The sequence below is a fragment of the Protobothrops mucrosquamatus genome, unplaced genomic scaffold, assembly GCF_001527695.2.
Source record: "Protobothrops mucrosquamatus isolate PMUCROS unplaced genomic scaffold, P.Mucros_1.0 scaffold71, whole genome shotgun sequence".
In the NCBI taxonomy this organism is placed as follows: Eukaryota; Metazoa; Chordata; class Lepidosauria; order Squamata; family Viperidae; genus Protobothrops; species Protobothrops mucrosquamatus.
This window is the reverse complement of record NW_015386449.1, coordinates 677,907-703,476: the sequence shown is the minus strand read 5'-3', so window position 1 is coordinate 703,476 and position 25,570 is coordinate 677,907. Positions and strand designations below refer to the sequence as shown.

The 25,570-nt window shown below is 39.1% G+C and overlaps 2 protein-coding genes across 2 annotated transcripts in view; one reads left to right on the top strand and one right to left on the bottom strand.

Annotated features, from left to right (window-relative positions):
- The first annotated feature begins 463 nt into the window (after positions 1-463).
- Positions 464-4,134, top strand: SRA1 (steroid receptor RNA activator 1). Its single transcript, XM_015812161.1, has 5 exons — positions 464-555; positions 635-808; positions 1,675-1,847; positions 2,848-2,956; positions 3,632-4,134. The coding sequence occupies exons 1-5, from the start codon at positions 531-533 to the stop codon at positions 3,778-3,780; spliced, it is 630 nt and encodes a 209-aa protein (XP_015667647.1). The 5' UTR covers positions 464-530; the 3' UTR covers positions 3,781-4,134.
- Positions 4,135-10,006: 5,872 nt separating this feature from the next.
- Positions 10,007-25,570, bottom strand: part of LOC107284146 (ankyrin repeat and KH domain-containing protein 1) — a 112,280-nt gene continuing 96,716 nt past the window's right edge. Inside the window, exons 31-35 of the mRNA XM_029283379.1 lie at positions 17,910-18,068; positions 16,446-16,697; positions 15,656-15,831; positions 14,644-14,808; positions 10,007-10,527 (exon numbers count right to left, since the gene is read on the bottom strand). Of these exons, the coding sequence (XP_029139212.1) occupies positions 10,468-10,527; positions 14,644-14,808; positions 15,656-15,831; positions 16,446-16,697; positions 17,910-18,068 (812 nt within the window). The 3' untranslated portion in view covers positions 10,007-10,467. The remainder of the gene's footprint in view (positions 10,528-14,643; positions 14,809-15,655; positions 15,832-16,445; positions 16,698-17,909; positions 18,069-25,570) is intronic.

Genomic DNA, 25,570 nt, shown 5'->3' with positions numbered 1-25,570 from the left:
ACCTCAGTGATACTTTCTATCTATCTACATTGTGCAAATAAAGAACTAATATATATTAAAGCTATATTTGCTTTGTGTTTGGTGTCTATCTCCTGACAATTCTACTGGTGCTCAAATGAGTGGCTGAATACATATAGCGTAAATGAACCAAGTTTTGCTGAGTTAGATCCAACAGTTTTAGACAAATTATTAGAACTATACGTAATGATACAAAACTGTTGATATCAAGTTCTGCATTTTATAAGAAAAACGGATCGTTTCCTCCAAAAACGGTCCTCGCCCCTCAAAGGATCGTGTGCGACCTTCAAACACGCAAGGGGCACCTTACCCGGAATGCCCCATTCCAGACGTATCTACCGTCACGGAGCGCCAGTGTCCTCCGAGTCGGACGGCAGGGCCACGCCCCCTCTCCTCCTCCGTGAACTCCGCCCAGAGGCTGACAGGGCGGCACGTCACCGCGGACGACAGGAAATGGCCTGTGGGAGACCCGTTCGCCGGTTCAGGCAAGGGCGCCGGGCGGAAGTGCGGTGATGGCGGAGTTCTATGTCAAGCCCGGTGAGCTGCGTGGCGGAGAAAAGGTGGCGTGTGTGCTTGTTGCGCGAGGCTGGCGGCTGATCGTCGGTTTCTTTTGCAGGGAACCAGCAGCGCGGCTGGAACGACCCCCCGCAGTTCTCCTACGGGCTGCAGCAGCGTCCGGCTCTTTCCAGCGGCTTGACCCAGCGGGGTCCCTTCCGGAGAAGAGTGGCGGCGGCAACAGAAGGAAAGGAGCCCGAAGCGGCGCCGCACCCCCCCGTTGCCTCTAGCCCAGGTTGGGAACGGTTTGAAAATCTGTAAAAATACTGCGCTATTATATTATTTTGTTTTATTTTTTTGATTATATATACATATATATTATTTTATTATTTATTTTTTAATTTTTTTATATGTATATATATGTATATATATATATGTGTATGTGTGTGTGTGTATAGATAGATAGATAGATAGATAGATAGAGATAGATAGATAGATAGATAGATAGATAGATAGATAGATAGATAGATAGATAGATAGATAGATAGATAGATAGATAGATAGATAGATATGTAGGTCTTTGGTTATTCGGGTTTTCTCCCATGTAAGATTAGAAGTATCATAGCGACGTTTCGATGAAATCACATTCATCATCATCAGGCTTGTGCTTTTAGCTTTGTGCTTCTCAGAGTATACACATATATACACATATATACATATATATATAATTTTATTATTTTATTTTTAGGACTGTGCATCGCTTTTTGTGCCTGGAGAGAGCAGATTACTTTTTCCATTCTCCTTATTTTGGTTCTGATTCTTGGTTTTGGTCTGCTGGATCATGCTGGAAACTTAAGTCATTGCAACTCCATGAATGTGTTCATATAGTTTTCTTGGCAGCAGTGCCTCTTCTGAGATTATTTTCTTATTTCCTAATCTAATCTACAGCCCTGATATTTCCATTCCAATGTATTTATGTGCAGTTCGCAAGAATAGCCAAAATTGGGGTAACTGATTCTAAGGGGTTAGCATTTCCAAAGCAACTATACTTAATTTATCTGCCAGATTTTTAATTTAAGGCCCAATTTTATCTCTGTGCACTAAAATGGATTAATGCTGTACACATCTTTCTCTTAACACGATCTGTGTCTACTCTCTCAGTTGGACTGCTTGTCCCACAGTCTGTGAACCTGCCTCCTCCTGGACCACAAACCTCTTTTCAGAGAGCAGATGCCACAACACCATCTGTTGTAAAGGCTGACAAGGAATATGAAATAGAGGATGTGCTTTCTTCCTTGCATGAGACTCTGAACAACTGTAGGAGCTGTGTGCAGGTAAGAGAGCTACCAGCTTTTCCAGGATTTTACTGTAGAATGAAATTGTGTCTCATCCTCATGTCCTACTTATTGTAGCACTAAGATGTCTCTGTAACTGTTTTTAAAGCAGAGGTCCTCATGCCACCTCCATTTCATTCCCTGTCATTGGAGAGCTAACCTAAAGATGTCTCCAGTTGTTCTCCTATTCAAATAATGTTTTCCTCTTCTTGTAGCCCAAAGTTTGCAATATCAATGATGATGCTGTGAGTTTCATCTTTAAATGGGATTATTGCAATTCAGGCAAAACCAATGTTCATTTATATGACCTTAGAGGTTATATTGGAATATCAGTCTTCCAGAAAATTAGTAATTGCAGCTCGACAGAGAGCCCTTTCTATCTAATTGTTACATAAAAATTAATCTAATTATGGAGTTGTCTATTTGGAATTTACAGGTTCTGGAATAATATGCTAGCAAGAAACAGGCCATTTTTCTATATAGAAGTCTACTACCATGAGGAAAAGTAAAGTGTCAAGAAATGCTGTGGGAAGAAGTTCTGCCTTTCTGTGAAATGGATGTTTTTTTTACTTGCTGCATGCATTCTGGCAGTCTTTTTTTTTTTTTTAAAGTTCCACAATACTTTTACAAAATTCTAAAGAAACCCACATCTCCTCAAAACGTGGGAAAGCAGGTTTAAAATATGGCACACAATATGAGATTTTTTTTTAGTTCTTTACAATGTTTTAATTCAATTCTTGTCATAAAGTCTTTATAGATAAGCTTAAGGGACTGACTGCACATCAGGAGGATGCAATGGAATTAGCTGAGAGGGTAAAAATCTATGTAGGCAAATGATTCCAGGGTTTGTTGATTTGGTCTGATCATAGCATTACTGAATGCTTTGCTTTTCCCGTGTCTTAGGAAAGGACCACGAGAATGGTCTTCTGCTGTGGCTAGAATTTGTAAATATGATCCCCAAAAGAGATACCTGATAATAAGAATTTGCTTCTGTTTTCAGAAACAGGTTTGTGATGATATCCATAAACGCTTGGTAATTCTGCAGGAAATGTGGACACAAGGCAAATTATCTTCCCCAGTAAGAAAAAGGATGGGAATTCTAACAGAAGGTAAGGAATACGTCTATGGCCTGCTATATCACAGTGGTGGTTTCTTTTTGTAATCTTCATCCTCAGCTGTGTTATGTGCTAGAGGTAGCAGAAATACTGCTTTGATAGAATTGGCAAAATTCCATCTGAGGGAACTCGGATACTTAAACCAAAGCAGTTGTCTTAGCAGCCTGTAATGCTGCTAGAGAGTAGTTGACTAGGACCATTTTTTCTGTTATATTTTTAGCCACTCTTTGATTATTGTGGAAGCAGAATCTATTTTATTGTTCTGCCTCAGGTTCTCTTTGGGGTTTTAGAGCGAATTTGGGGTTGTCCCTCAAGCTCTATGACTAACAACTTTTCACTATTTGGAATTGAAGGGCAACAGTACAATTGGATAAGAAGAGCCTTAGTAAGCCTTTTTGTGGTCAAAAGAGCAGGGAAATGTCACTATTTTTTTCTACTCTTATTCGGTCTCCTCAATTACTGTTAAGAGATCCTGTTTTAGTTGACCCAATTCTTATGGGGGAAGAGAGTGGCCAGGAAACACCTGCAGGGCAGGGATAAGAACTTGAGGGAATTGGCTGATCTTATCTAGTTATTTGGGAGGCATTTGAGCCAATTGATCTTTATGGTTATATTTTATAGATTGGAAGTAACTGTATAAGATTTGGGGTGCTTTCTTATTTTTTTCAGAACTCAAGAGTCAGCACTGGGATGTAGCTGATGAGATTCATCGCTCCCTAATGGTGGACCATGTTGCTGAAGTAAGCCAGTGGATGGTGGGAGTCAAAAGGCTTATTGCTGAAACAAAGAATTTGCCTGGAGAAGATCCACTGCCGTAGAACATAAGCAAGGAGTCAACCTGTTTGGATCTGAATGCTTATAAGATTTGCCTGAGCCCAGGAACTGGCCAATATGAAAATGGGCCCTGTCTGAAAGGCAGCCTGGTCCAGGGAGATTTGATTTCCTAACCATTAGAGGAATAATTTTATTTCCTTAACAGCTGTCTAATTAAAATTGCATTTTCCAACTGGATCATATCATAATGAGAATTTTTCTGATAAATAAAAAAAAACTTTTTGAAGATGACAAGTTAAAAATAGCAATTTTGCAGATACTTTTAAATTGTATAGTGAATCCTAAGTGCCACACTGGTGTTACATTTAAAGAGTTGTTAATATAGCTACTATAAAGTCTTCCTGTTTATTTTTTCTTGATAAGCGTGTCCCATGTTTGCTATTTTCTGTTCTTGAGCAGGGCTCAGTACTAAAGATTACTAAAATCAGGAACAGATGTTAAAATAAATTTTAGAAAATTCTTTTATTGCAAGACTTGATTCCTATTTGTTTTAAATCAGGGCTGTCAAACTGCCGGCCCGCAGGCCGGACGCATCACGAGGAAACCGCACCCTCCCCATTGCCGGCAATGGGGAAGAAGTTCCGATACGTCAGACAACGTCACGAGTTTGACATGTCTGTTTTAAATGGTTGTATTAAAACTGTATTTTTCATTTTGTTCTTCATTTAACTGGTTGCCTCTGATATCTTTTCTTTTGTAGCTGATAGACAGGAACAGGAATAATTGCTGTTTGCCCTATGTTTCTTGTTTAAAACATTATAAACAGAATCCTGAAATAATTTTTACTATTTTATAAAATATCTGGAAACAGGTTTAAATGGCAGCAAAGAAATTCATGAAAAAAGTTTAGTAAACCTGAGTAATTTCCCTGCATAGAACAGTGGGTGGGGCTTGATGGCCTCGTTGCATTCTATGGGGCTTTTAATGGAGTGATGCCGTTGACAGCTTTTTGCTCTGCCAGCATTCAACATTTTTGAAGTTGTGATTTTTCCTGGACTTGGCATGTAGTTTTTAATATATGGATAAAATAGTAGCATGTATCAATGTTTGTTACACTATGAAAGTTTCAGAGAAGTTAGTCTGCTTGGGTGTATGTGTCTTGCATTTGTGATCAAGATAATTTCTAATTAGACTGTGTCATTGGAATTCTGAAAAGCTAGTTTCTGTTTGGGTTGTCATGGTGAATTTGTAATTGATCTGATTCAAAGAAGTTGCAAAGAAGGTAGCTTTTATTGGTCTTTTTTGAAACATCCTCCTTCTTCCTGGAGTTGGTTAATTAATGAGGGTTTTAAAAAAATTTTTGGGTGTAACGTAAAGTTGGAAACCAGATTCTTTTTAACTTCAGATTCTTTCTTCTTATTCAGTTTGTTCCAACGTTTATAAATCTTAATAATTTCTCTTTTCAGTCATGTGTAGACTGTGTGTCCGTAAATGTAATTTTATGCCCATTATTTATCAGTAAATGTACGGCTACTGTTGGTTTTTCTTGTACTAGCCAGTAGTATCTTTCGTGTTCTTTGTAGCCAAGTGTTAATACTATGTTTTATAGTTCAAATATATATCTGCAGTTGCAAGGTATATGATAAATTTGTAATAATGAAAATGGATTTCTGCCATCCTTAGATGATTGAATAATTTCTTGGATTCTTCTTGATTTATAGATACGTTTTTCAGTTATGCTTCTCTAGCAATACTCCAGTCTTGGCCTCCATTGGCTTGTCTCAAGCAATCTGTGCTCAACGACTTTCATGCAGTTATATACTCATGCTTGCCTAGGAGTTATAGTGCCCTTCATTATTTATCTAGTCAGTTACTGTGGTCATATTACTAATTGATCTAATTAAGATTAACTGCCACCTGAGACCTCTGCATGATTCAGTTGTTAGGTGAGTTGCCCGATAGATCTGTTATTTCCAGAGGGCACTTGGGGATTTTCCTAAACACCTGATAAGCAGTTTTTCTGAGGACATGGTAAGCCCTTGGCAACAGAAAGTGATTCAAAACCCTGACAGAATTGCCTCCATGTGGCTTCTTTGATTCCTGGGTGTTCCTCACTTAATGACATCCTAGGGTACTGAAAGAGCTGCCAATGGAACCACTGAACAAAATCTTTCAGAGCTCCTGTAGTATGGGGAAACTGCCAGAGGTCTGGAAAAGAGCTAATGTGGTTCCAAGTTTTCAAGAGGGGAAAAAAAGTGGATCCAGGAAACTAGATCCAATTAGCCTGATATCAATACCTGGAAAAATCCTGGGAAAGATAATCAAGCAAATTTGTGAGCACCTAGAAATGAACAAAGCAATCACTAGAACCTAGCATAAGTTTGTTAAAAACCGATCATGCCAGACAAACTAATTTGGGGTCCTTATTTTCCAAAGCACCTCAGGAAATGACAAGAGTTAATGGGTGGAAATTCCTTAAAGGGAGATCCAATTTAGAACTAAGGAGAAATTTCCTGACAGCGAGAACAATTAACCATGGAAGCAATTGCTTCCTGGAGTTGTGTATGCACTATTGCTGGAGATTTTCAAGAAAAGAGTGATAGCTATTTGCCCAGGATGGAATAAAGACACCTGGTTTGGCCAGGCAATTGGACTAGAATGGGTCCCCAACCCCTGTGGACCGGTACCGGGCCTTGGCATGCCAGCAACCGGGCCGCACAAACAAAGCCCCATCCATGGGATGCAGGCAGCACACAAAACCACGCCCCCTCAAGTCCGCAGAAAAACCTCTCTCCAAGTAACCGGTCCCTGGTGCCCAAAAGGTTGGGGATCTCTAGACTAGAATATCTCCAAGGTCCCTTCCAGCCCTGTGATTCTATAAGAACTATAAGTAGATACCAACCTACTCTGTCTAGATTTAACTGAAGGGAGCTTATCCGAGGAGACACTGCTTGTAATAGTATGTGCCTCTGATTTGGAATGTGTTGAGAGTGGCTTTTCCATCATGGCACTTACAATATTGCACAGCCTATTTCTAAAAAGCCTGGTTTTCTGTAAGATTTTAAAGACTGGGTTTTTGCAGACGAGTCTTTGGGGCATGATTGTGATGGTCTAGTTTCATTGTTAGCCACAATAATTATTACATTTTAGTATTTTATTCTTCTCTGGATGTTTTTACTATATTTTGATGTGCTGTGAGCTGCCACAAGTTATGAAGATTTGGCAACATTCATATCTGATTGATAAATGAAGGACTGAATGACAGGCCAGTATTGGAACCAATGCTGCAGGCAATTCTGATTGATAAAGGACTGGTATTGGAACCAACAGCAGTACCAAACCTGAAGTTGAGCAATGGCAATTTATGCTCCTCTTTTTGCTTTTTATAATCTTTTGTTTCAGGCTTGGAATTCTCCCTTTTCTTGTTAGCTTATTCCCATTCCCATTCCAGGGAAATCATCATGGGGTTGCTGGGAACTGGCAGTGCATTCAGGATCCCACTATGGCCATTCAAGGAGAATGCCAGTTAGGGAAGGCAGTTTGTTGCCTTGGTTGGGGTACTTGTGAAATGGTACTGTTGCAGAATGGGCGAAGCCAATCTTTACCTAAGGCTTGTCATGTAAGGTAACCTTACTGATGCAACTTACTTTCCATGCTGAACCTTATGCATCACTGTTTCAAACTGTTATATTGTTGTTCTAATTAATATATATGTTAGTTTTTTATCATCTCATTCTACCTTGCTCAATCTATTATTCCCTTGCTCATATTTGAAAGACAGAACTTTTATTGATGCAGGAATTCAAAATAAGTTCAGTGACAGATGGCTTTCCAGCTTTTGCTTAAATAGCTGAATTGTACCTAGCATCCCCATAATTGTCTCCACTGTCAAAGATAGTTGATTGGCAACAGCTCTGTACTGTTTCCAGTTATTGTAGAGCTATGAGCTTATCTTCTGCTCTCAAATCAGTCTAGATCAGTGATGGCGAACCTTTTAGAGACCGAGTGCCCAAAACCCGCCCCGTCCCTGCTCCGCCCCCACCCACCCCCTACTCAGCCACGCCCCACCTCCATGGCCCACTGCAGATCACCATGACAGCCCTGCAATGCCATGGCAGCCATGCCCTCTACCCTCACCCCGCAGCATCATCTGCACGCTATGGGGCATGAGGGTGGAGTCTTGTCCCTGCTGCCCGGCTATGTCCTTGGCTGCGCTGTCCCGTGCAGGCTGCGCCCAGGGGTGACTCTCTTCCAGGGGGGCTGCGGGGGGAGGCGGGGCTGGGGCGACGGCGCGCGTGCCCACAGAGAGGGCTCCGAGTGCATGCCATAGGTTCGCCACCACTGGTCTAGATACTGATGTCAGATTGATTTATCTGAAATTATCTGGGTTTTTTTTTCTGGTGACAGCTTATAGAAGAACCAGGGACCTGCTGTTATTTGCTTATAGATATTTTTTGTGGTTTCTGATTTTAGTTCAATTTCAGATTTCCTTCATGATTCACAGGAGATATATATTTAATTCACATATGATGGATATTCATTGTGAATGCAGATATTGTAATGTAGTTTTTAGGATCTGATATAGTTCCTAGGTGACAAGTGAGACACATAGGCAAAAAGTTAGGTTAGAAAATGATTTTAAAGGATCCAAATTTTAAATTGTTTTAAGTCTTTAAATATCTTTAAGCAGCAACAGCAGTCTGGGTGCACTATTTTCACCAATCACTGTACATATGCCATGTTACCATAATTTCACCTGAGGTAATTAGAAAATCAATAATGTTCAGAAATTGTTTTATCACAATATTCCTTGCAACATATTATCACTTTTATCTCCAAGAAGAATGCTCAAAGGTAGCATATCTAATTCCCAAATCAAGCAATATTACCACCACCAATACTTTTATTCTACAAGAATTAAATTTTAGTTTGTTTTGCCCATCTCACAGCTGTGAGACAGTGATTTAGTTCTGTCATGAATGAATGAACCCCGTTCAGTATAAGTATTATAAATCCCCATGATTTATGGTTCTGAATGAAGCAGTGAGGTCCAGAATTGGCAGAGCTATACTTTCTCCAAGTACAAGTAATTCATTAGGGCAATCAAAGCACTTTTTATCTCCAAGCTGCTTTTATGGATTAAAAACCTACTGTTTCAGAATTAAAAACTAAGGAAGAGATCCTTATTTATAATTTTGCCCCTTAGCATAGAAAATTTTCTAATTTTTACTGAGTACAACAGTCATCAAATGACCTTGGTCTATCTTCTGGCTTAAGCACCATTATTTTGAAATTAAAATTCTCAGCAGCTCTAAACAGCATGGCCAATGGGGAACAATAAAGGATCCTAGAGTCAAAGACATGTTGGCCATTCTTATTCTGCAGCTATGAATGCACAGAAGACTGCAGTTGTCTCCTGCCTGGACTACTGCTGAAGTTACGCTTTGTTATTTATTCCATTTTTTTTGCATATACATGTGCATGCCCTGACAACCTGGGAAAAACTTCAAGGTGGCTACATGAAATTTCAGAAGGACATAGCCCCCATAATAGTTTGAGTGTGGCATTGTCATGATTAAAAAAGATTCTAATCAAAAAATTTGCAGTCACACCCCACAGATTTTTTTGAACTGTGAATGGCAATGATCTATAGAGGATACTGTTGCAGAGTTTATACTGCCAGTTCAGATTAAAGTTTAGATTGACTTTGTTTCCCTGTGCAGGATCAGATGCTTTAGATGTGCCTATCTTTTAAATTGTGTTGAGTATAAGAATGTTTTTTATTATCGTATTCTCAAAATCTAACAGTATGGCTGTTTTTACCATGGCAGTCTTGCAGCTACATGGAATTCACTGTAAAGTGGATTGTATCATGTCTGTATAAACACTGTAATGGTCTACATGTAATAAAACTGGTTGAGCTTTTTTAAAAGATGAGTATAAGAAATATTTTTAAATGATTCTTTTACTTCATTTCAAAGGCACCTTAATCTGAAATATTTCAATGTTCTGAGCACCTGTTTTATACATCTTTTCCTGTTGAATATAACAATGTATTCATTGGAATTATGCTACTGAACAAACAGGGATTTCTGCATATATTTCACTCAGTTCAATCAGTGATGAATTGAGGAAAGCTTTTAAGAAATTTGCAAATATTATATTGACTTATCCAGGCAAAAAAGTAAAATGTTTTAATTCTCAGATTCAAATGCAACACCACTGGGCATTAGCATTAAATCAATATATTAAGATTAGTACACAAAATCTTGTAATGTTCATCTTTTTATTGAATATTCAGGTAAATATTTCACATTAATACAGGCTACATAAAGTAGAGCCACTATACGACATGAAATTTACTCAACATTTTTCCTTTTAAGTATGTAAACAATTATACATGTATTTACCACCCTAAAAGGTTGAAATCATGTAATCATCTAGTTCTCTGTTGCATACAAGTAGCATTCAGTAGTGTTTAGCCAAAAGCACTAGCTTTATCCGATTTGAGTTCAAAATGGCTAAACTAACTGGAGAACAGAATCAGCTGAATAGGTAACTCATTTTGTTCTTATAACAATGGGCTAACAAGTTTCTTGTAACAGCCCACAGTGGAAAAAATAGTTTAGTTAGGCACATTAAAAAAAATCCCAAGTTCTTCCAAGGTCAGAGACTTCTCCAAACAAAGTTTTAAAAAAAGTAAAAGAAAAGGAAATATAGGCCCTCCTAGATTAGTTGACATATTTGAGGTGCATGTTTCCAATGTGAGGTGCCCAGGTACCAGGCCAAATCTACAATGGGAAAACAACATAAAACAGGGTATTAATTTCATGGAGTACTTGGAACAACACAGCAAAGATCTAAAGAAAATTACATTTAGAAGATCCCAAACCTAAGCACCTAACTAATTAAGCTTGATTCCAATTCAAAACTCCAAGGAAATGCTATAAATACAGCATAGTTAAAATTTCAGTAAGACAGTTGAAAAAGAATACAGCCTACTTCCTGGCAAGATAGAACAATGTGGGATAGACAATACTACACTAACAGATCTGCGGTTGGCTGATCAACTGCTCTCAGCATGTGGTTCTCAAAGAAAAAAACATCTGAGTGTAGGGAAGTAGGGAATTCTCAAGGTTCTGTCAGGCCCAGTCCTCTTCCCACATTTTCATAAATGATCCAGATGAAGGAACAGAAGGGGAACTTAATCAGGTTGCATATGACACAAAGCTGGGGTAACTTAACACTTTGGAAGATCAACTCAAGATTCAGAAGGATCGTGACAGGCTTGCGTATTGGGCCCTATGCAGCAAGATGCAATTCAGTGGCAAGGTAAGTAAGGTCTTGCACTTAGGCAGGAAAAACCAAATGCACAGGTACAGGATAAGGCAGTACCTGGCTCAACAGTAGAGCCTATGAGAGGGATCTGTGTGTCCTGATGCAGCACTGCTTAAGTATGAATCAGCAGTGTGCTACAGCTGTCAAAAAAGCTAATGCAGTTCTAGGCTGCATCAACAGAGGTCATCAAGAACATGGAAAGTGATAGTACCACTCTATATCACATCTGTGAGGCCGTATTTGAGTACTGCATCCAGATCTGGTCAGCACACTACAAAAAAGACACTGAGGCCGTAGAAAAAGTGCAGAGAAGATCAAAAAAGACGATAAGGGGTCTGGAGGATAAATTCTATGAGAAATGAGTAAAGGAACTAGGTATTTTTAGCTTAATGAAGACAAGGCTGAGGAGAAACATGATAACAGCCTTCTAACACTTGAACAGCTCAACAGGAAAGAGAGGGTTGATTTATTCTCCACAGTACTGAGTAGGACAAGAAGCAATGTGTGAAAGTTTGTCGGGGAAGAACCAATTTGGAAATTTGAAGGAATTTCCTGACAGTAAGAATTATTAAGCAATGGAACAGTTTGCTTCCCAAAGTTGTGAGTGCTCAGTTGCTGGAGGCTTTCAAGAAAAAATTGGACAACCATTTGTCCCAGATGGTTTGAGAACTCCTACCTTGGGCAGGAGGTTGGACTAAAACGGGGGTCCTCAACCTATGGTTTGTGGCCTGGGCCGTGAAAATGGCTGGCCGGTGCACACACGCGTGGGTGCGCATTCTCCACTTGTAGCGCCCGAGGTCCCGTTTGCACATGCATGTGGGGCAAACAGGGATGCTAGCGCAGAGTGGGTGTCCGCAGCCTGTTCGCGCATGTGTGGCTAGCCCAGGTGGTTTGTGTGGCCTGTTCGCGCATGCTAGCTGCCGTGGAGTGTGTGTGGCCGTTCACGCATGCGCATGGCACCAGCGCATGCCGCATGTGCGAACAGGGCTGCTAGTGCCGCACCAGTGTGCGTGGCCCCAGGTTTGTATGCATGCACACCAATTTTGAAGCTACTCTCCTTCCCTCCGGTCCTCAAGCCCAGAAAGGTTGGAGACCTCTGGACTAGAAGACTTTCAAGGTTCCTTCAACCCCTATGATACTATGAAAAGTGACCAGATTTTAGAGACCTAATCATCATAAAGTAATATTTCATTTTTACTGTGAGGGAAAAATTATTTGATCACCTGCTGATTTTGTACGTTTGCCCACTGACAAAGAAATGATCAGTCTATAATTGTAATGGTAGGTTTAACAGTGAGAGAGAGAATAACAAAAAAATCCCGAAGAATGCATTTCAAAGTTATAAATTGATTTGCATTTTAATGAGTGAAATAAGTATTTGACCCCTTCGCAAAACATGACTTAGTACTTGGTGGCAAAACCCTTGTTGGCGATCACAGATGTCAGACATTTCTTTTAGTTGGCCACCAGGTTTGTACACACTCAGGAGGGATTTTGTCCCACTCCTCTTTGCAGATCCTCTCCAAGTCATAACGTTTGGCAACTTGAACCTTCAGCTCCTTCCAGATTTTCTATGGGATTAAGGTCTGGAGACTGGCTAGGCCGGGTGTTTTGGGTCATTATCATGCTGAAATACCCATCCACAACCCATTTTCAATGTCCTGGCTGAGGGAAGGAGGTTCTCAGCCAAGATTTGACGGCACATGGCCCCATCCATCATCCCTTTGATGCGGTGAAGTTGTCCTGTCCCCTTAGCAGAAAAACACCCCCAAAGCATGTTTCTACCTCCATGTTTGACGGTGGGGATGATGTTCTTGGGGTCATAGGCAGCATCCCTCCTCCTCCAAACACAGCGAGTTGAATTGATGCCAAGGAGCTCAATTTTGGTCTCATATGACCACAACACTTTCACCCAGTTCTCCTCTGAATCATTCAGATGTTCATTGGTAAACTTCAGACGGACCTGTACGTGTGCTTTCTTGAGCAGGGGGACCTTGCGGGCGCTGCAGGATTTCAGTCCTTCACTGCGTAGTGTGTTATCAATTGTTTTCTTGGTGACTATGGTCTCAGCTGACTTGAGATCATTGACAAGATCCTCCTGTGTAGTTTTGGGCTGATTCCTCATCCTTCTCATGATCATTGAAAGTCCACGAGGTGAAATCTTGCATGGAGTCCCAGACCGAGAGAGATTGATAGTCATTTTGTGTTTCTTTCATTTGCGAATAATCACACCGTTGTTACCTTCTTACCAAGCTGCTTGGCGATAGTCTTGTAGCCCATTCCAGCCTTGTGTAGGTTTACAATATTGTCCCTGATATCTTTGGTCTTGGCCATGGTGGAGAGTTTGAAATCTGATTGATTGCTTCTTTGGACAGGTGTCTTTTATACAGGTAACAAGCTGAGATTAGAAGCACTCCCTTTAAGAGAGTGCTCCTAATCTCAGCTCGTTACCTGTATAAAAGACACCTGGGAGCCAGAAATCTTGCTGACTGATAGGGGATCAAATACTTATTTCACTCATTAAAATGCAAATCAATTTATAACTTTTTTGAAATTGTGTTTTTCTGGATTTGTTTTGTTGTTATTCTGTCTCTCACTGTTAAAATAAACCTACTATTAAAATTATAGACTGATCATTTCTTTGTCAGTAGGCAAATGTACAAAATCAGCAGGGGATCAAATACTTCCCCCCCTCACTGTAAGTAGTTCCTACCAGCTGTTATCCTTCAGTATGACTTCATTTTAAGACATGGCTTTCAGTACATTTATCCAGAAATCTAATCTGAATAATCACATTTGAAGGATCTAAGCCAGTGATGGCGAACCTTTTAGAGACCGAGTGCCCAAAAACTGGCCCCACCCTGCTCCACCCCCGCTCTGCCCCCATCCCCCGCCCCACCTGTGCACAGGACCACTCACCACCTCCAGGGCCCATCGCAGATCGCTCAGGCAGCCCAGCAGCGCTATGGCGGCCACACCCTCTGCCCGCGCCCTGCAGCATCAACTGCATGATGGGGTGTGAGGGCAGAGTCTTGTTTATGCTGCCTGGCTACCATGTCCTTGGCTGCGCTGCTCCATGTGGGCCACGCTCGAGGGCGACTCTCCTTCAGGGGGGCTGCTGGAGAGGAGGGGGTCGTGGGGGGAGGCAAGGCTGGGGCAACGGCACGTGTGCCCACAGAGAGGGCTCCGAGTGCCGCCTCTGGCACCCGTGCCATAGGTTCGCCACCACTGATCTCTCTTTCTTGAGTCAGGTTTGATTCTTAATGACTGCCTGGACCAGTCCCTGTAATTTTCTTGACAAGTTTTCAGAACCGGTTTGGCAATGCCTCCTTCCTTAGTGTGAGAGAGAGGGAATGGCGCAAGGTCACCCAGCTGGCACTGTGTTTAAAGTAGGACTAGAACTCCCAGATTCTTATCTGGTGCCTTAACTCTACATCTCATAGGCTTTCTAAGTTCACATTTAATTTATACTAATTTGCATGAGCTTGGAAAACAGAAATCATCTCTGCTCTCATGTTCAATTTTATTATTTCAGACCAAAGTTTGAACTTAAAAGATGATTACTGCACCTGCTGAGCATCAGTACATTCAGCTGAATTTTGAACAACCTTTATCATGGGATTCCATGCTGGATCTGGAGTATGGAGTCCATTGAAAAGAGGACCACCTGGTCCATCAGCAAGCTGAGGATGAGAGGGTATTATAGTGCCCCCATACATGGAAATTGGTAGGCCCTGAAACAGGAAAGGAGTATTAATTTACATTTAACAGGACAGAACTTGGCCTACTATTATTTATAATAAGTAAAGATACAAAGATGGAAGTCTCTTCAAAGCATTTTCTATTTGTTGCAATACAATTGAATGAGACAATGGAAGAAGTCTATAACAAGTCTATCTACAAAAAGGCAATGTATTTCTCAGATTTTCATACAATTTAAAGGTACATTTTAAACCTATTTCAGATGGAGATGCATTTTCCATACAGGGCCAATTTATTTTCATTTATGTGAAATTGATAACTCAATAAAGTCCTGTTTATTTGGCTTGTCCCCAAATTCCTTCCTCTAAACTAAGGTTCCAAAGCTTCCTTTGCAACTTAAATTTTATTTCTAATAATTTAAAAAGATTCTGGAGAATTGCAGCACTTTTGGGGACAGGACAACAATGCATGGTTATTCCCGTCAATGTGTTCTTAAATACCCACCTATTTTCCTGAGCATCCTTGTCCACTTTGGATTTGAACATTGCCCTTTCTTATAATTAACTCATATATCATTGACAACACCTGATTGCCCTTTTAAACTGGATTTAGTAGCAACTATTCTGAGTGAAACAGGATAATACTGTATTATCTCTGTAAGTGTAATGACTGGGGGAAAAGTTTAAAATTTAGGTAACTGCAAGGATTTTGAAACTCAAGTGTCTAAGACAGAAAAATTCACTGAAAACACTATGACTCACAGAAAGTATGGGAATGAAATGAAACTTATTAACTCTATTGTAGAAATTTTGTAGAAAATGCAGCATGTATGTGAGAAAATATACATTAAAATACATTGAAAAATACACTAAAATGTACTTTAGAGAAATCCACAAAACTGTTCGGCATAGGCTGCTGGAAAATATTTGAGGGAGCCACTATTCCAGAATCATCTCTCTCCATTGGTTGATGTTGGGAAAAAGTGCCTGGATCAGAGAGTTGCGGATGTACTGCATGATTTCCCATTACAGGCTGGGACCAACTGGATAGGCCTTCTAAAAAGACAAAAAAAGCACTTATTAAAAATTGGACAAAAGCCTGGAATTCCTTTTGTAGTTTCATCTGTAATCTTATTATGAAAACAGAAATGCCACTTTTTCCAGTCTCTTTAGTGAAACTGTTTGTAGCAGTAGTCAAGGAAGAAAAATTTCAGCTATCAGCAGACATATCTTTCTTCATTTTCCTTATGGTACCTCAAAGAAACAAAGTCTTCCTTCTTTTCCTAGATCTAAAAATTCAAATGTGGTTTTCCTTCCATCTCCCTGTCTTTTTCCTTGTGTCATCTTTTGTTGTGTGCTAACTTCTTAAACAAGCTTACTTTCTTACACTTACAATTCTTCATCCATCTCAGAAGCTCTTTTTCTGAAGAACACTCCTATATTCTCTTATGGAATATTTTTACCACTTTTTAATATTTGGAAAGAAATGGTGCAAATGCAGTGATTTACTTAACAACTGTGGCAAGAAAGATAATAAAATGGGGGCAAAACTCACTGATCAAATGTTTCACTTAGCAACATAAATTTTGGGCTCAATTTTGATTGTAAGTCGAAGACTACTTGTATTAATCTCCAAATTAGCTTTCTCTTCCTCTTAAATATGATCTCACCTGAAACATTGTTAACGCCAAACGACCAGATGCCACTGTGTCCTACAGGAGCTGTGAAATTGTTTCCCAGAGGTGTAGGGGTTACAGAACCTCCTTGCCTAATTCTAGCAAGCCGTTCTGTTCCAATAGGTGGTGGCACCTTTCGATCTTGACTTGTGCTCCCTGATTTTGGCTGTCCCAGATTAGAAGGTGCAGATACAGCTGAAAGAGGAGAAGATGATCCCGAGGAAACTGACGGAATAGGTGATTCACCTGATGGAAAAACAATCCTCTTGCTTTATTAAATATGAAGGCTTACCTAGAACAGTTAAAAGTTTCTCCTTATGGGAAAGATATGTATTTTATAACTGTTGCTAGTACTGAAGCATTTTGAAAGAAATGAAAAAAATACCCCTTCATTCTAATTTAGCAGACATAAGGATAAGCTGTTTAATGGATGGAACAGGTCTCCACAATGCAATTCATTGTTAAAACAGCTTTTATTAGGCAATAAAGTTGTAAGAATTATTTCAGGGATGGATAGCTTTTTTGTTGGAGCCATGTTTTGATTTAATTTCAATGCCAGCAGCAGAGGGGGCTATAGGCCAAGCTAGCATAGACACCCCTCCTCTTCTCAGCATTCACATCAATTCTTCATGGTTGTGCATGGTGATTATCAGGTTTTAACTTCTCCTTTTCTTGTAATTGGTCAGTGAATAACAACTGAGCAAAAACAGGAGAATAAGAAAGAGCAGCTTGACAAGGCAGAGGTTGCTTCAGATTCACCAATTATTTATTATATCTCCGATTATACAGTTCTTCAGTGACAAGAATATTTGAAGAGTGTTGATACTTGAGATTCAGTTCATAGGTTCACTGTATAACTTTAAGATTAAGTTTGCTTCAGTAGTAACTTATAAATTTGAAGGAAAAATCCATAGAATTGCACATCACTTTTAATTTTTAAAGCTTTAATTATCTTGCAAAAAGGATAATTTAAGTAAACATATCCTTTATTTTTTCAAAGACAATATTTGAACAAAGGACTTACTTTATTCAAATATTGCTTTGAAAGAATAAAGGATATATTATTTACTTATTCTTTTTGCAGGATAATTAAAGTTTTAAAAACTAAAAGTGATGTGCAATTCTATGGATTTTTCCTTCAAATTTATAATTACTATTGGAGTAACCAGTATGACAAAACTAACTCACCACCCCTTATTTTACTGCACAGAAGGGTTTAGTACTTCAAATTGTATATGGCAGAAAATATTAAGGGGAAAAACTGAAACTATCCTTCATCATAGTCCTTCACTGTCACGCACAGTTCAGATTTAAAGATAACAGTTTAATTCTATTTAGTAATCTTCTCTCTTTTAGCTGCCAGTTTCCCTCATCAGTCAAAACTAAATCATATAATAAGCAAAAAGGCTTTATGAAGAGGCTCATAGGCTGAATTAGACAAACCATGAAAGCTCCTACATGAATTTGTAGCACTTGTCCAAGGATGGGGAGAAAAATGTTGCCTGTTAAAACTGGGGGTCCCAACAGGTCCTTGAAGATAAACTCGTGCTCCTTGAATGTTTGCAGAAAAACCTGCCATAGGTGTTGAAGAAGAGCTTGAGGAACTGCTGGATGGATCTAGAGAAGGAAAATCTAAGATTAGTTCAAGTATATCTGAGAAAATAAATCCAGAGAACAAGAATACGTTATCTGTTGTATAACTTATATGAAGTTCAGGAAAAAAATATTCAGAGAACACAACACAAATCTTGAGACAATGAGATGGGTGGCATATAAATTTAATCTCTCTCTCTCACTGAAATTTAATTATTTAAAGAGCTTTTAGAAAGATCTTTAAGAAGCATCCTGTTCTGAATTGTTTATTACCAAAATACTATATCCCTCATGGCTACATTTAAGATAGAAAAGAAAATATATGTATATAATACAAAACTGTACAGGGCAAGTTAAGATATAAAAAATAAACTGGCATTATCAAGTTTGTAGTAAAAATTCTAAAATAACTATTGATCTTGAGAAAACACAGATATATATATACAACTTACAATTTAAAATTAATCTTCATAGTGAGACAGCAATATTAGCCAGATCTAACTGCAAATACTTTGATACAAACAGTCACATTCTTCAGTCTATATATTATAAGTTAATAGAAATAATAATCTTACAGACTGCATATGGAGAAAGATCAGCTCAAAATTACATTTCTAGCTGTGGTACAGCAGACATTATCTTAGAAGCTAGGGGCTGCAACTCAACTTCCAATCTCACAAAGGATCACTAAAAGTAATCTAGTGAACTTTGACATAATTGCAAGGAATGTGTCATTATTGTCTGCCCTTTGGAAAAGGGGGATTAACCTCCAAAAGTACACCTTGTCCCTGAATGGGCTAAATATAATAAATATGTGATTAATATATTTTGCTTGCATATTAAACCAGAAACAATCTCTAAATGGCTAATTTTCAGCACAGTTTGCTATTTGTTCTTTTTAATTTATTATCTGCAAATGAGCACAAGATGAATGTTAGAAAGATTTTGAATTCTGCAATTTTACTTTATATGAGTTACATCAAACCTAGTTGGGGAATGTTATGTACATAAGCCTTCTTTACTTTGATTCATATATGAACATGTTCACTTCATTATGTGAGCATTATAGAAGTACTCACTGTGATTCAAAAAGAAAGGGAATGAAATCCTGAGAACTTTCTACAAAGACAACCTCGGTTTTGATATGATGAAAGCATTAATTCCTGTTTTCTTGTTGTCCTTTCTCAAGGTTTAGTTTGTGCTACTAAATAACATGAGTTTATATAAGTTTTTGTGGCTGCACATAACCAATATTGAGGAATGTTTTTTTAAGATTCTGGCAGGACCCTAAGGGATAGCAATTATTTTAGTTCTAATATTGATATGGTGGGATAAAGATAACAAATTGACCACTGCAACAAGGATTGTGAGAATGCATAGACTGGTTGAAGAACCAGATTTATTGAAAAGTAACTTGCAATTATTTTTCATGATCTCTGAGGATCATACATCCGAAGATAGCAAACTTACATAATGGAATATATAATAAGATCAAATGTCTTTATGAAAGGAAATAGTAGTTCTTGTATGGACAGCTATAGAATAGTGATAAAGAAAGGTGGAAAAGTCCATACAGCTGCCTGGCAGATGTATTATGGAGATACACCTTTGGCAAAGGCAACTTGTATAATAGCTGCCCTTGAATGGCCCTTAAGCATAGATAGAAGGAATTAATGCATTAGAAGATAACCTACTGATTTGTGTCCATAACCAAAGGGAAAAAAATAAGTAGAAATTAGTTTTCTGGTGTGGGACAAAAACCTGATGAAAATGTTATGACATGCAAAAAGATTTGATCTGACTAAAAAGGATATGATAAACATTTAAGTGGTGAAGCTTTTGCTGTACGTCATCTATATAATATGAGGATAATTTCTTGGGTAGTATGCAAGAGGAATCCAATTTCTAGAAAGAAAATTCAGTTCTGAGTCTTGATGATAGATTGAAAAAGTGGATCGAGCACAGGGTTCATTGATTTAGCAAATAAAATTGATTACTATCACCAAAAACACCTCATACCAAACAAACAGTGGTTATCACAGGCTAAAATGGCTTAGCAGTCTGCAGAATAAATAAATTGAAAACTCTAAAATGTGATTCACTTCAGAAATAAGAAATGTAACTTTCATGGTCCAGATCAAAGATTTTATGCCAAAGGTTGGGGGAAAAACTCAAAATTCTGACTTAAGATAGACATACTGTAACTGTCAAATAAACTTTGGAATAAAATAGATCCATAGATGATTTTCATGCATCTATAATAATTTTGAAAATGAAGTGGACATTTTTCTAGGTGTCTTTGGAATCTCTTGAATGGTATAGTGCAAATCTATATGGTCAACAAAACTTTATTATCACATAACAGCTTCTGAATATATGTAATGATTTCACTGTAGTTATATCTTTAAGTCCTTCTGTTGAGCAAATCAGTAACTACAGATTTGTCAAGACAATCAGAAAATCACTAGATTCTGATTATAAATATTGGTTAGTATTTGGGTAATTATACAAAATGTCTGCTTGTTGAGATTCAAGATTTGCCTATTTTTATATTTCCATCTGATCAAGTCATTACTGATTCCCAGATCTTTAAATCATTATTTTTGCCAGAATTTCAAGAATATACAGTAATTGCTTTATATGTCCATTTTAAAGGATTATTGGACTTTTTCCTCACATCAGTGATTGGTTATTCTTCCTTTCTGAAAATCTCCTATTTGCATTCAGTGGTTTTCTTGACATTTCATCAAAATTTCTGAAGGCTTCCTGCAACCTCTAGTCTCATCCAGGGCAATCCTAACTCTGTGTTTACTAGAATACATAATATGACTGTCTGAAGCATGACATAATCTGGTGACATCTTTTCCAACTATCAAATCTTATTAATTTAAGCTCATGAAGGCCTTTCAATAAATTTGTCAGTTAGAAAAGGTGCTACCAGACTCTTCCTTGTCACCATAGACCAGTGGTGGTGAACCTATGGCACGCGTGCCAGAGGCGGCACTCAAAGCCCTCTCTGTTGGCATGCGCACCACCGCCGCCAGTAGGTCCATCAGGCCGCCACTGCTGCCTGGAGCAGGAGCCCCACCCAGCACAAAGGAGGCAAAGCGCCCGACTAGCAAGCTCAAGTAGAGGTGGTAGAGCAGTCACCAACCATTGTCAATTGGTGGACTGGAAGAAAAGGGAGGGGGAAGCATTTTACATGTGTGCATGCGCGCATGGGGACATAGCATGCACGCGCTGCAAATGAGGCGGGGCTAGTGCCTGCGTGATACTCACTAGCCCTGCACCATTCTTGCTTGGTGCAGCGCCCTGTATCTGCACCCCGCGGCACGGCGGTGGCCGTGCAGCACCTTGCAGCATGGTGGCCCATTTTTGCAGCCCCAGTTTTTGTGTGCCAGAGGCAGCACTCAGAGGCACCTCCCTGCCTCCCCCCCAGGGCACCACAATGCTGATGCGGCCCTGGCAATTTGTGATAAATAAGTGGGTTTTGGGTTGCGGTTTGGGCACTCGGTCTCTAAAAGGTTCGCCATCACTGCCATAGACTAATATGATTCTCCTATGAAAGTAGTTAGAAAACTAATTTTCTTTTCTTTTTTTGATAACAGTGTGGTAAAATATATGGTAAGTTTCTTCAAGATTTAAAACATCCAATTCCCACTTTAAAGCATACCTGCACACTCATTAAAAAAAGTAACAATGTATTGGACCATACCTTCAGTGATATCACTACCACTCTATAATCACTGAAGGGTAAAAAACAAAACAGACATTTGGACTTACTGTGAAATTCTATTTTCTGAGTCTCACAAAGGGCATTTCACAGCTTCTCCTGGAAAGAGTAGGCGTGGTCCACAACTGCCTCTTCAGTCGAAGGAACCACCCTGCCTCTCATAATCAGACTGGAAAAGCAGGACAATTCCTCAACTCCACTGTCAAATGTTCTAAAATGATATCTCAAAACATGACTACATAGGGAGTTTGACAATAGCTGGCTAAACTTAAAAAAGAGTAGATAGGCTCATAGAAAAAAAAAATTCCAGGACAACTCCCAAATGTCCTATCTGTAGATATACGACTATGGCAGAAACTTTCTCTCTCCACAAGTTTCTTGAAGCTGATCTTGGAAGAATACCGCCTGTGAAACTCAACACCACATTTTGGAACCAAGAAAGGACTCCCTTAAAAATTTTTCTTAAAAAGGAAAATCACCTTGAAAGGCAGCTATAGTTGCCATTTTCCTAAATATAAAAGCAGTATTAACCACTGGTGGCTATTTGTCCATGACTTCATAAGACAGGACTACTAGGCATAATTAATTGCCTAGAAAAAACAGATGTGGAAATCTTAGTGTTTCCTGACTTTCCTGAAAAACTTATAAACATTGCTTCAGATTTCCCAAACTAGATAGGTGTCCTATCTAGAGAAAATTCAATGTATACAGTGAGGGGGAAAATCATTTGATCCCCTGCTGATTTTGTACATTTTCCCACTGACAAAGAAATGATCAGTTTATAATTGTAATGGTAGGTTTATTTTAACAGTGAGAGACAGAACAACAACAAAAATCCAGAAAAACACATTTGAAAAAGTTAAAAATTGATTTGCATTTTAATGAGTGAAATAAGTATTTGACCCCTTTGCAAAACATGACTTAGTACGGCTTAGTGTATTATCAATTGTTTTCTTGGTGACTATGGTCCCAGCTGCCTTGAGATCATTGACAAGATCCTCCTGTGTAGTTCTGGACTGATTCCTCAAAGTTCTATGATCACTGAAACTCCATGAGGTGAGATCTTGCATGGAGTCCCAGACCGAGGGAGATTGACAGTTATTTTGTGTTTCTTCCATTTGCAAATAATCGCACCAACTCTTGGCATCTTCTCATCAAGCTGCTTGGCGATAGTCTTGTACCCACTCCAGCCTTGTGTAGGTCTACAATCTTGTCCCTGACATCCTTGGACAACTCTTCACTACAACGTGAAGGACTGAAATCCTGCAGTGCCTGCAAGGTGCCCCTGCTCAAGAAAGCACATGTACAGGCCCATCTGAAGTTTGCCAATGAACATCTGAATGATTCAGAGGAGAACTGGGTGGAAGTGTTGTGGTCAGATGAGACCAAAATCGAGCTCTTTGGCATCAACTCAACTCGCTGTGTTTGGAGGAGGAGGAATGCTGCCTATGACCCCAAGAACACCATCCCCACTGTCAAACATGGAGGTGTTCTTCTACTAAGGAGACAGGACAACTTCACCGCATCAAAAGGACAATGGATGGGGCCATGTACTGTCAAATCTTGGGTGAGAACCTCCTTCCCTCAGCCAGGGCATTGAAAAAAGGTCATGGGTGGGTATTCTGGCATGACAATGACCCAAAACACACGGCCAAGGCAACAAAGGAGTTGCTCAAGAAGAAGCACATTAAGGTCCTGGAGTGGCCTAGCCAGTCTCCAGACCTTAATCCCATAGAACAGTACCAGGTACCAGGCCGCAGCATGCCAGCAACCGGTCCGCACAAACACGCAAAGCCCCATCCGTAGGACGTATGCAGCACACAAAACCACACACTCTCCGGTCTGTGGAAAAACCTTTCTCCATGGAACCAGTCCCTGGTGCTCAAAAAGTGACCTCTGCCATAGAAAATCTGTGGAGGGAGTTGAGGGTTTGAGCTGCCAAATGTCAGCCTCAAAACCTTAATGACTTGGAGAGGATCTGCAAAGAGGAGTAGGACAAAAATCCCTCTTGAGATGTGTGCAAAACTGATGGCCAACTACAAGAAACGTCTGACCTCTGTGATTGCCAACAAGGGTTTTGCCATCAAGTAGTAAGTCATGTTTTGCGAAGGGGTCAAATACTTATTTCATTCATTAACATGCAAATCAATTTATAACTTTTTTGAAATGCATTTTTCTGGATTTTTTTTTTTGTTATTCTCTCTCTCACTGTTAAAATAAATGTACCGTTACAATTATAGACTGATCATTTCTTTGTCAGTGGGCAAACGTATAAAATCAGCAGGGAATCAAATAATTTTTTCCCTCACGTATGAAGAATACGGGAGATTATCACATATAGTACACAACCAGTACTTGCCAGAATTTCTGGCAGCTCCTTTTTTGGCTGTAGGTCTCTTGGCAACCTCTTGGACCATTTTTATTCCTTGTTTTTCCATCAATTTTGGAGGGTCATCCAAATCTTGGTAATGTGCTATATTTTCTCCACTTGTTGATCACTGGTTTTTTCCACTGTGTTCCATACTATATCTGATACTTGGAAATTATTTATACCTTTCTCCTGACTGATATCTTCCAACAGCCCCTTTGATGTTTTGTAAGCTCTTTGCAGACCATGATTGCAGACCAAGAAGCAACTGAGTAAACATCAGAAAAATCCTACTAGAACAGCTGAACTTTATATGGGCTTGATCAGTCACTTTAAGTGATGGCAGGTATATACTGACTACTATTTAACATCAGTCTGAATGTGATTGGTCAATTTTGAACATATCCACATTCCTACTTATAAGAGGGTGTGCAAATTTATGCAACCATGTTATTGAAAGTTTTTTATTTTTCCCCTTTAAGAATTTCAGATTGTTTTCAATTGAACTGTACAGCTTATAAGGTTTATTAAAGGTGGAAAAAAACTCTGATTTATCTTGGTCTGATATTTTAACATCTCAAAACTTGACATTTTAACAGGTGTGTGTGTCCACTTTACGTACTTCAAGAATCACACAACTATTCTGTGAAATGTTTTTGTAGTCTTGAACTTGATAATAGACAAATCTTTTAAACTGCTATTAAGCTTTGTTCATTCATTGGTAACTATGAAGGTTAGGTTTGCAAGCAGGTGCAGAATGTACAAATCTATTTTTGAAATTCTATGGGAAAAAGGCCAAAAACAGAAGCCTGTTTGATCCACATATTTACCACCATATATCTGACTCTTTCTTTCTTATTAAATATGCCAAGCTGTTTTCCTTCCAATAAGACCAAACTGTTATATCATAACTTTTTTTTATGCTATTGAGGCTATAAGAACAATTCTCTGACTTATTGACGAAGGACAGATAGCCGGCAGATGTTATCTCAGAACCACTGTACCACATCTTTCATAAATCCTGGAGCACCGGGGAAGTACCTGAGGATTGGAAAAGGGCTGATGTGGTTCCCATCTTCAAGAAAGGAAAAAAAACAGACCCAGGAAACTACAGACCAATCAGTTTAACATCAATACCTGGGAAGATCCTAGAAAAGATAATCAAAAAAACAGATCTGCGAACAACTAGAAGCAAACAAAGTCATAAATAGTAGCCAGCACGGGTTTGTTAAAAACAGATCATGCCAAACCAATCTTATTTCATTCTTCGATAAAGTGACTAAACTAGTAGACCAGCGAAATGCTGTGGACGTATATACTTAGATTTCAGTAAGGCATTTGATAAAGTAGACCACAACCTACTCCTTGGTAAGCTAGAAAAAGGTGGAATAGACAACATCACCAGCAGATGGATTTGTAGCTGGC

Coding starts and splice junctions, on each gene's coding strand:
- SRA1 (XM_015812161.1), top strand. CDS start 531: ATGGCGGAGTTCTATGTCAAGCCCG. Junction 556..634: donor GGAGTTCTATGTCAAGCCCG/GTGAGCTGCGTG, acceptor TTTCTTTTGCAG/GGAACCAGCAGCGCGGCTGG. Junction 2,957..3,631: donor GATGGGAATTCTAACAGAAG/GTAAGGAATACG, acceptor TATTTTTTTCAG/AACTCAAGAGTCAGCACTGG.